At 54.4% G+C, this 11,842-nt stretch overlaps 1 protein-coding gene across 1 annotated transcript; it reads right to left on the bottom strand.

Moving 5' to 3' along the window:
- Window positions 1-711: 711 nt before the first annotated feature.
- On the bottom strand, window positions 712-8,376 carry ndufa4a (NDUFA4 mitochondrial complex associated a). Its single transcript, XM_039740672.1, has 4 exons — window positions 8,201-8,376; window positions 1,563-1,651; window positions 1,087-1,147; window positions 712-822 (listed from the first exon to the last, which is right to left on the bottom strand). Exons 1-4 carry the CDS (start codon window positions 8,240-8,242, stop codon window positions 766-768), a joined length of 249 nt encoding a protein of 82 aa, XP_039596606.1. The 5' UTR covers window positions 8,243-8,376; the 3' UTR covers window positions 712-765.
- Between the last annotated feature and the right edge of the window lie 3,466 nt (window positions 8,377-11,842).

Below are 11,842 nucleotides of genomic sequence, written 5' to 3'. Positions count from 1 at the left end.
TAAACTAAGGGGGCAGCACCTGCTGCAGATAACCACAGGCTACACTGGCACACTTGAGCACCAATTACAAACAACTGTGCCCTCAGGCTGGTGTCACACCATCCCTTAAGGTGCCATATGGCATTGTGGATTGGCACCCATCCAGTGGTCGCTTGCTCTGGTGCCCCACTGCACAGCTGGCAGCCCCTGGATCCTCATGTGCAGCGGGTGGCTTTGGGCACGTCGCCCTGCTCATTACTGCCGTGCCGCTCCATCTTTGTGACCTGATGGCTTTTTTATGCAAAATGTGGCGGAGCAATTAACAGATCTGAGGCAGGAGAATCCATCAGGCTGAAAACGAGAGAAAAGTCATCAGGCACGGCTGGCACAAGTGCATGTGCTCAGGCGGCACCGGCTCACACCTCCAAGAGCCCCTGGCAGAGCCCCACCGATCCGTGAAGCACTGTGCTCTTCGGCATTCTTCACTCATCTCCCCCAGAGTGCCAAGGGGGCTCCGCTGGCACGTCCTCATGTGCCAGTCATGAGGCAGGGTGCTACTCTGGGTCAACTGACAGCAGCAGCTTTCTTTGGCATTGGCACAGATCGGGCTTGGCCCTTTACGATGAATAAAGAAGGCAGCAGGAGGCACACGGGGCATCACGTCACTTTATTAGAAATCAGAGACAAGTGCAGAAGATGCCCGTCCATACGTGAAGGTAGATTGTGCGGTTGGCTTCCTGGATGTGGCGCGTTGTGCGGGTCCTGCTCCTGCGGCATGGCGCCACTTTAGAACGAGGGTCCGTTCTTCTTCAGCTTGCTGTAGTCCACATTGACCGAGTAGAACTGAAAGACAAGAAGCACACAGACCGTTGAGCGGCGCGCCAGGCACGGCTTAACTTAAAGCCCCGCTTATTACGGGCGCGCTGGCGCCGAGGCTCACTACAATTTAAAAGAGTCGCAGGCTCAGACTCCAGCGAGTCTTAAAGTTTAATAAACCGTAATCCTGGAAAAGACCCCCCAAGATTTGTGCTGCACTACGCCTACCCACCCACACTCACTACAGGCCACAAGACGACGAGTGCCAGGCACACCAGTGGCACTGCCTACCTTGTACTGGTCAGTGGGGCCCAGCTTGTTCCAGGGCTCCGGGTTGTTCTTGCGGTCCCAGCTGGAAAGATCAAAAGGCACAAAGGTCAGTCAAGAGACCACCGGGCAGCACTCTGCCCTTGGCCCAGAGAGGCTTAGCCAACTCCAACCGTGGCTTGGCCATCACCGGGCACCCCGACGATGAACTGGCAGGGCAGGCACGCCTGTCTTCACTCCTGCCACAGAGTGCCAATTAAAGAACCGTCAATCAAGTGAGCAATCAAAGCCGAGCTTACCGCGATACCCGTGGGCACCCGCGCCAGGCCTCCTCACTTAAGCCTTACTTGAGACCAAGGTAATTAAAGGGGGAGGCGGCTGTCAGCAGTGGGTAAAGCAGGACTGGCATGACAGAGCCAGTGGGACAAGGAGGTGCCAAATGGCTAAGTGGGGCCACAAGACCCTCACTGGGAAACACAAACCCACAAGTTGTAACTTACCAGACATCAGGATTACGCATAGCCAGGCGGGCAAGGTAGAGGGTGGCACCAGCAGATCCAGCGCCAATGAAGAGGAACAGCGGGATCAACTGGAAGACAAAAAGACAAGAATGAGAATGACGGCCAAGGCCACCTGTCACCTGGGTGCAACTCTGTAATGCCAGGCATGCCTGGGCAGCAGCTGGTATGAGGCGATGCTGGGACAGCACGGCTGCCGAGACCACCACAAGCCGCACAGACTGACTGGACACGACACTGGCCGATGAGATGGCACCGCTGAACCCGGGTCAGCACCTGATCAAAGTCACCAGGCTACTGTGACTGGCACCAGTCCATGGTAGGACCAACTCCTTCATTTGAAGCTGCAGCTATGGCATGACGAGTGCCATGTGGGCCGCGGTCAACAACAGGAGAATAAAATCTCCATTGGCGAGTGCCAACATGCTCCTGGATGGCAGCCAACGCAGGATGGGTAGGGGGCACTGGGTGCCAGGCAGGAGCCAACAACCAGTACCAGGCCAATCCCATGTGACCTTGGCACATAGGACAATTCGAGAACGGTGGCCACTGCCTGGGATGCTCAAGCCATGAACAAAAAAAAAACAACGCGGTCTGAGAAGACGAGACCACCCCGGGCACAAGCAGCCCACCAACAATTGAAATGAGAAATAAAAAAAGCAGGCAAGCAAGTGGAGTGCTGACTGGGGGGGCGGCGATGGCGGAAAACAGAGAAGCTGACCCCGGGGGTCCTGCGGTGCTTCAAGTCGTCACTTCAGCCAGACTGACCGTCTCCTGCCTCCCACCCTATGCTGCTGTGACCCCCAAGTGCATTAAGGGGGTTTTTAAATGGACGAGTGGCTCTGCAGATGGCACTATAGGACTGGACTTCTGAGTTGAGACACACGGGCACCAAGTCATATACAAAGTCAAACAATAGCGGGCCGGGAACAAAGAGTGAGGTGCCAGGCTCTAGACGAGAGTATAAAGAGCATCGAGTGAGCAGAGACGGGGGGGGGCTCAGTGGACCCCCAGCCACACAAGTCAATATTCTGCAAGGAGACAAAACCAACGAGCAAAGAGGCCAGCAGGGGGGGCTTGAAATCGCAGCAAAATCCAAAACGTCGAAGGTGACACCTCAGACCAGGGGGCTGCAGCTTTGTGTCCCACCCGCCTCCTCACTTCCTGTGACAGAGTGTCAAACACACGAGGACAATCGGGATGAGACCACCAAAGCTCGCCAGCCTCGTCCACTTAATTCTCTCAAAATGCCATCGTCAAGTTGCGAGGGTCCCTAAAGCCGTCCTGCTGCCCACCCCACTACCTGTTGGTGGTCCTCTTCCTAATGTCCCCGATGGTCTCATTTTAAAGTCACCGTCTCCCTTCACGCCTCAGTCGGGCCTCCTCTTCATCTTCCCTCGCCCCCCCGTGCGTCAAGGCGCTATATAACCGTTCGCCTTCCTATTCCTTTATTAATCTTTTCAGACCGTTGGACCCTGATGAGCACGAGCGCCAGTTTTAGCTGCCCTTCCACAATCAGCCTGCCGTGATTGGTCAGTTGGTGGTCTTGATCAGTGACCTTTCAGCCGGACCCCCTCAATGCTTCTCTAAATGCGTCTCCTGTGCCCTCCCTCGTAGACTGGAGACCCCAGCCAACACGTCGTCGCCCCCCAGTGGCCCCCCGGCTCCACGTTCTTCACTGTACTCTGCTGCTGCCTGTTGGTGGGCATGTTGGATTATTTTGGAGGGTCCATCGGCCTGCCTGCCTGCCTTTTCACTCTCCTCGCCAGCCGAGCCGTACGCCTGCCCCCTTGGCAGCGGGTCACATCACAAAAGGTCTGCCCACAGGACTCTGGCCAAGTGTGGCAGTCGTGGCGCTGGAGTGACCCGTCGTAACATTAGTGATGGTGACGTGGGGGCACACTGCTACCTACGCGGCTCGCTCTCCCATGAAGACACCGCAGGGGCTCTGGATTTTAAATGTCGGTGGTCCGGGCATTTGTTTGTTAAAATAATCGTACAGATGTACAAAGTTTGAATATTCCGATCTTCAAGCCCACTCGCTACCCGTGGCTCCGCTCAGAGTCATCTGTGCTGCCCACCATTAGTCGTTGGTATTTGGGTGCCACCAAACGCCACAGAAACCCACAAAGTTAATGACAGAGGAGCCCGCGGGGTGCGAATCTCACACTCCTGCACCCTCTCAAAAGTAAAACAAAGACAACGGGTCAGCCGATTAAACAGTGGCATCGGGGGCCCCCGCCCCACCAAACTGGTGAAAAGCTGGTAGCCCACTGGTCACTTCGAGTGTCTGTCGGCCCACCCCTGATCACAGACCACCACAAGCTCAGCCTTCCTCTGAAACACTCGAAGACGAAGAGTGCCACACAGAGTCCGCCTCGGCTCCCCTCACCACTGCAAACCCGTGTCGTCTACGGTCACTATGGCGACCGACTCGAGTGCCACGCTTTCACCACACAGCCTGGCACATGGGCACTGGGCTCACTCTAATGTAACAACTCCGTGCCAGTGCAGGCAGCAATGCTCACCACACCCAGAAGGTGCCCCGCTGGACGTTCACATGTCTCCGCCACTGTCACTTGAGCACGGGTGACACCCACCGAGACCAGGTGGCATTGCTCCCCTTGTGTCAGCTAATGTTAAAGCAGGGGGTAACTGAAGTCCTCGAGTCCTCGCAATGGCTGCTGGCAAAGCTTTGGGACGATTTTCAAAATTGAACACAAAGGGCCCCCCGTACTTATCTGTGCCTCTCAAGATGCCAGCCTGCTTAAGACTTCAGGGCCTGCTGGCCAAGGTCTCCGACTGTGGACCCCCAGAGTGATGCTGCGTCCAGTTACGGGCGTCACTTTCAGACCCCTTTGTTTTCCTGTGTCTTAAAGGGGGCTCATTCGGTGCCATTTCTCTACCCGGGAACTCGCATCGCTCTGTGTGTCTTCACCCAGTTACGGGTACTATACAAAAAATAAATGGGCCAGCAGCACAGCAGGTGGTCCTCAACCACACGTGAGCTCTGCCCACAAGCAGGAGGGTGAACCAAACATGGAGATCTATCAGCACTGACCAGCGGATAAACCGAGCCTGAAATACAACAAGCCCCCTGGCATCAGCTGCGCCACCACGCCACGACTCAAACTTGGGCACAGTCCTGCATATCCAGTAGGTGCCTGCCAGCTCCAGTTTACCTATGGACCAAGCCCAGTGTGCCCGTTGCTGGCAGATGCAGCCCACCTTCAGGGGTCAACCATCAAAGACCTCACGTGAAGAAAACCTTGAAACGAGCGGCCAAAGAGGTGGTACGGGCGAGAGAGAGCGGACAGCCACAAGGAACGAGGGGCTCTGGACCACCCGTGTCAAGACAGGCTCATCCTCTGTCACAGCACAACAAAACGCCAACGGGGCGAGCAGACCCTCCGGGTGAAGCCACCAGGCCTGCAAAGCCTCCCAGCAGCTCACGAGGCTTTGGAAATCTGGAAGACGTTCCGAGATGGGCATCGCCAAGGCAACGATAGCCGGGACTGCCCAGTTACTCCCGACGAGAAGGCACCTGGTGCTCCAATGGCAGCGACGTACACTTGTCAAGATGTCCGCTTCAGGGGTCGAGTCCCTCGTAGATTAACACGCGGTGTCCCCACATGGATATCAGAGGACTTCCTGGGGGAATCTGCGCCACTTTCAGGTATCCTGATGTGAAGTGGCAGGACGGCCACCGCCAAACGTAAACGGAGGGACACATGTCACATCCGTCCGTCCTCGGACCGAAACAACACGTCGGGACATCAGGAAAGGGCGGGCAGAGTGGCGCGCAGAGTGGCGCAGGGGTTACGGCTCTGGGCTTCAAATGCCACCACGGACGCTGGGTGACCCTGAGTGAGTCACCTGACCCGCCTGTGCTCCAATTGGAAAACAAACACAAAAGAAAAAAAAGTAACCAACTGCACCTCAAACATTGTAAGTCACTTTGGATAAAAGCGGCGGCGGGCAAAGCAACAAATGTAAAGTGGTCCCTGCTCCATTTCTGGAACGCATGTCAAGTTACGCTGTAAACCTGTTAATCTTAAGACCCCCAGATGACATTTGAGGAGACCACAAACGTCACAACAGAGGGAGGCAGCGTCCACACTGGCACCGTCACATCAGACCGTTAGCTGGCTGGCGCAGCTCCTCAGTCACGTCAAGATGTCTGCCTGCACGCACATCAGCGCCGAGTCCCCGGGAGGTCCCAGTGTGATCCCGACAAGCCAGACCGTAGCTGAAATATTCCACTTGTGTCTCGGGCTCGGGTAATGATCTACCTTGCAGCTGCGAAGGCACGGAGGGCAAACTGTTTCAACATGGTGAACATGCCAGTGTACGTCTGCCACAGAAAAGGTTTACCAGGCGACAGCGACGATCGTAGCAAGACACAGGAGGCGCTCCTCCACTTTGATTCTTCACGCGTTTTGGGATTTGTTCCTTTATAAAATGAACTTCGCCGCACTGAGACATTCCTTCTGTCACGTGTTTGACGTATGATGGATCCCACCTTGCCAGCTCCTCGATTTTGGGAACCTGAAAACAAGCAAAACACAGATGCGCCCGTCGCCGCCAAACGTCTCTCCCTCCACACTTTAAAGATGTTGTTTGAGGGGCAGGAGCGGCACTAGCCACGTTAAGAGTGCCCTGCAGCTGGTAAGGGATGTGCCCGCGGGTAGCACTCACATGACAACAAGGGCCATGGAAAGCAGCCAATCAGAGAAGGAGATGCTGTGAGGCGCACAAGCGATTAGGGAAGGGCTTTGGAATCGTCGCTTTGGGACACATCTGTACTGCCGCCCGCGTGCCCGCCTGCCCATCCACAAAGGCGTACGACTCTGGTGTGTTAAAGTCGCCGTTTTCAAAGGCCGAGGTACCAACGCCTCCGTTAGCAAATGCAGGGAGGTGTGTGGACAGGCCTGAAACGTACCCTACAGGCGATCTCTCAAAACCTTCACACACAAAAGGTCCAAACGGGACAACGGAGAGGAACTTCCTTTTAAATTCCTTCCAACGAGAAGCTCACGTCCATTCCGAGACATCCGAGTGTCCACTGGTGGGCCGCAATTTGTGATTTTACGAGAAACAAAGCTGCTGGTTTGCTCTTTGCTCTGCTCGACATGCAGACGTTGTGCGGGTATCACCACATACATGGTGGGCACAAAAACGCCAATCCTGAATGAGGTTACAAGTCACCCTCACATCCCAATTCAGCTACTCCGACCGCACCGTTTTCTCCAAATTGTCCCACCGAAAGCTAAACCCTTGCTATGGCATTCACGGGACACGTCCTACTGGGATACTCCTCTTGTACAGCTGAGCCGCGGCACGTGGGTGTGCAAAGGTGAACTTGACAAACTCGCACACACGGCTCAAACCACAGGTGAGGAGGTCCATGTAGGCTGCGAGACGGGCCGTTTCTTGAAACCTTTTATTATTCCAAGTTGCTCAATACTGGGTAGTCAAAAGTGCCAACTTAAACAACTGGCATGGGGCACTCAACATGCAGTTCACGTCTGCCATCTCGGTCACCCTTTGGCTCCTCAGTCCACTATCACAGCTGCTGAAACTCCCAAGATGAGCTCAACTCATAAAATGTTCAGAAAGCAAAGCTTTAAATGACAACCTTCAAACCTTTGGGGACGTGTCCTGTCTCTTACTGCACGACCCTAGTTTTTGAGACTTGCCACCCTCTTGCAGACCTTAATTGCAAATCACAGCAAGTGCTTATTCTGCAGCTTAACTCGCTTACACAAAATGCTGAACACAGCAAAACCATTAGTCTGCAGTGAGCGCTTTAATTGGAAGAAAGGGAGATGCAATAATTAGGCACCTCAAGAAGACTGCGAACCAAACCTCCGCCGTAACAGGCTTTGAGGCGCGTGCGCGCGGGGCCTTCATCTCGTGTAATCCCCCCAAACCCCCCCTTCGGACGGCCGCATTTCTGCTGAAGGGCCCCGGGACTGCACCGAGTGCCCTTGACCCCGACTCCGCCGGTTGTCTCGTTTAGCTGGTTTGACTTTTTTCTGCACTCAGGCAGCAGCCATCGAACCTGCACGGTGCGATTTCTATTAAGATCGCGGAATTTGAAATACTTGAACCTCAGCGGACTGCGGTAACGAGATGACAACGAAGCAAATCCGCGATCTGAATGGCGGATATCCTCCCCTAGTCAATCACTCCGCGAGCGGCCCGAATAAGAACACGACTTAGTGGTCGGCGCTCGCGTGTCTGCTAATCCGAACTCTTTAACGCCCGTCTTTTCGTGGAGGCAGCCCATCCGGGTTACTTCTTACGGCGATGCCCACTCCACTTCGGCGGACTTTTACCCTACCCAAGTGGAGAGCACGCAGGCCGCGCACAAGGTCGCTCGACAGCGGGGGGCAGACGACGTTCATTCCACGGCTCGAGTCCTCCTTCTCTGCTCTGGGCCAAGTGTCGGGAGTGGCCGGTCGGTTCCTACATGTCCGCCATACGCAACAGGGCGCCCAGCTGTTCGACCGAGTGAGTGGCAGTCCGACCGCCTTCTGCCCTTGCGGCGTGGCGCACAACCGCCGCCTTCTCAATGTCACACCTGAGCGGATACGGGATTACTGAGCTCTACTTACACTGGGGTGCTTCCTCGCCTGAACCACCATAGTGCGAAACATGTTGGCGCTTTAAAGTCAGTCCGCAACTAACGAGAACTCAAACAGAATCACGAATGTCAAACACCACCGGGCAATCAAAGTGAAGGCGAGCCGCGTCTGAAAAGAACTCGGCGGCAGGACCCCAGTGTGCGCTGTCTGTGGAGCGCCTGTCTGCAACTCGCCAGTAAAAAAAAATGGGGGGGGACGAGTAAGACCCATGAACGATGAAGGGACAGCGTAGCCCATAACTGAGCTGCCGTGCTACGCGTTTTCGCGTGTTTCCTTCTCTGTTAATTGCCGACGGTTGCTTCAGGCACAGAGGGAGTCAGCTATGTGGGCGCCAATTGCGTAGCCCCTTGTGAGACGTGCGTGCGGGTGCCCGTAAAGTCGCGCGCTTTAGTTGCTTAATACGCTGTTGAGAGGGTCGCGCCTTGAACACTTTGATAAACTGATGCTTAATCTTACATGGAAAACCAAATCATGACGGCGGAAAGAAACATTCCTGTGAAAGCCGAAAGTCAGCGTGACAAGCAAAGTGCAGACCGGCTGCATGTCGACTGCACGTGACTGTGAGGACCCTGCAAACTCCTACATGAAACATTTAAAAATCCGTTAGGAATTGTGAGACCACCTGGAGCCTTGCGAGGGCTGCTTCAAGCTTGCATTTGGGAAGCCCACCGGCGGACACCGCAACTGAAAATTATACTGATGGGGGTCTCGTATGAAAATCGTTCACCATATAGTAAATCATTGACGATTTTATCAGGCCTGGGGACCACTTGTGGGATTCAAGGAGGAGATGCCAATGTCCATGAGCCTTGGCATGTCTACCCACTGGGCACCCCTCACAGGAGATGGGCACAAAAAAGAAGATATTTGGAAAGACGCCGAGAAGGACAGGCTTGGGTTGTCGATCTCTCGACATCTGGGGAGTTACCAGGGACAGGCATGTGACACTGTGACCGTCGCTAGGAGGACAGTGAGGCTCAACTGGACCTAACATGTCCACCTTGGGCATGCCAGACAGTGCCCAGAGAGACACCCCTGGGAGCTCTGAATGACCACTTCACCATCCGGACGCAGAAGCTGTGCCACAGCTAAATAAACCTGCATGTCCAATGCGTTAATTGTCTGTCTAGCGGTGGGCGTAGGACCACCACCTTCTACAGGTCCTTGTTCTGCTGTCACCAGTGCTAACTGTCACAGCCAGAGAGCGAATCACCAGGGCGTCTGTCCGTCTGGTGTCACTCGCCGGTAATGGTCACCCCAGTCGGAATTTTGTTGTCCAGCCTGAAATTGGAACGTTTCAAATGGAGCCGCCATTTGTTCCCCTTTCCTGCAGCATTTGCCCCTTTGCCACGTGTGGAGAATTTGCATTTCTTGAGATTCAAAGAGCCATTGTCAGAGTGCCCAAATCTATGTGACCAACACTTTGCCATGTCCTCCCCCTGGCATGTGTACAGCAAGGATGAAAATCCATCAGGTTTGTGTGACACCCGTGAGGTTGGACTCCTGACCTGCCCAGGGGAGTTTTGTGCCAGCAGCGACCTTCTGGCAGCTATTTTTGCAATGCGACTTCAATGCCATCTGGCCTCCTTGTGTGTTTTTCTTATATCCTCACAGCCTTTGCCATGCGCCTTCTTCCCAGCACATGGCATGACATGCCCATCACCATACAAACACACATTACTTGTACACACTTGGGCACCACTTTATTAGACACACCCACTCCTCCCCCCAGCCAATCACATGGCTCAGAATGTTGATGACTGGAGTAACTCTGTCCATGGCATGGTTGTAGTGCCAAGCAGGATCCTCCCAATACCTTAAAATAAAGCTGCCCTCCTGGAAGTTACAGAGGATGCTGGGAAGATTAGCTGTGTGAGTGGACACACCTGAGAGGAGACGGGCAGACTGACCAGGCCGACTGAAGGGTCAGCAGCAGTGGGCATCAATAAGGGCACAAGTCCACACCAGCAGTGAAATGGAAGAGGAGGTCAGAGTGGGTATGTGATGATCGATGATGGGCAGCTTAAGACTGGACAAACCTTAATGCCCGCCCAGCTGTGCAGATGACACAAGTCCTTGCGTCCCTTTGGTGCAGGCTGGTGGTGGCAGCCTAATGGCAAGTGAAGGTTTTCCTGGCACCTCTTCGGTCCCTTAATAACAACTGACTGTCCTTTGAATGTGCCAGTGTGCCCAACTCTTGTTGCTGACTACCTCTTTGTGGCTCTGTCCACCCTTCATCATACGGATGCCCCAATAAGCATTGGCACATGGAGCGCATGCCAGCTCAGACTGAATTGACAACACTGCAGGCTGAATGTTGGCATGAGAAACCTGGAAGTCATTAGGGCATATTTGTGGCACCAGGTGGGAGACGTCAGGCGGTTCTGACAGGTGATGTGGTCCTCTGCTTTGCATTCAGTCCAAGTGACACCCAAATGACAAAGGCCACTCGAGACAAATCATCCAGTGGGCAGGTGCTGCCACCCCCAAAGAGAGCCGGGCACACAGCTCAGATGGCAGCTGGCACATTAACGAGACAGCACGGTGCACATGGTAATGAGGATGGCCTGGTTGCGGTGGTCCTCGTCAGGGTCTGCCGTATTTGACGTCACTTCTTATGGTCTGCGTCACCTCGCTGTGATCCGGCTGCTGTTTTTGGGTTCCTTTTCACCGTCTTGTTGTTTGGTCAGTGCTGCCATTTTGGACAAGTGTTGCTAAGACAAAGTTAGGTTTCTAGGGGCGTGGCTCAATGATGTCGTCGTTGTGACACTAACTTCTCCTTCATGACCTTCTCAAGGCTTCACCCTGATTGCTGGCGAGAGAGGAATTGGCTTTGGTGGTCTCGAACTGAGCTCCCTGGGGTCTTCTGCGTGTTTGTCATGCCCTGTTGTTCTTTCTCTTTTCTGTTTGGTGGTGTCCACGTGCCACGCGTGTGCTGCTGGCTTTCTTACTTGGTGTTTTGTTGGGTTCTCCTGCGCTACCCCCTGCTGCTTGGGTGCAATTGCTGTGTTTCCATCGATGAGTTTGGTTTTGTGCCCGACTGCTGTGAGCCTCTGGATAGACGCTGGGCAGCCAGGGCATCACCAGCAGGGGTTAACATGTGGGTCACATGAGTGAGGGGCACTTGAGGGGGCAGTGGAGTCACAGATGCCCGTTTGCTTAGCGATTTCTTTTACTGATTTTGCCCTGCAGATTTTTTGGATGCTGAGTGCCATTTCATACAGCCCTGGCGTTTGTGCCAGTGCCACCCGTTACGGCTCACTGTGGGTGTTGCTTTCATTTCTTTCAAGTGACATTTTAATTTTTCGATTTGATGCCATGTTGTGCTGCCACCCCGTGACTGGTAGTGGAACTGCAGAACGTGGCCAGCAGTGTCTCGATGCCCAACAGGGTGACTCGTCCACTCAATCTCTGGCCTCTGCTATTCCTTTGATGGCAAGTGCCCATCCGGCTGAACTCCAGCAAAGGTGCCCACCGTGGGGACACACGCTGACCCATAGTCACGATACCCAGAAGCCACAGGCTGCCAGTTTGTTTCTGGCTCGTCGTGCCCGCTTCATGAACGCCTGACTACTTGCTGGTACTCTGGACATCATGGACATGTGCCACCTG

The sequence above is a fragment of the Polypterus senegalus genome, chromosome 17, assembly GCF_016835505.1.
Source record: "Polypterus senegalus isolate Bchr_013 chromosome 17, ASM1683550v1, whole genome shotgun sequence".
Lineage (NCBI taxonomy): Eukaryota > Metazoa > Chordata > Cladistia > Polypteriformes > Polypteridae > Polypterus > Polypterus senegalus.
The sequence above is the reverse complement of the archived record's forward strand: the minus strand, read 5'-3'. Positions and strand labels throughout refer to the sequence as shown.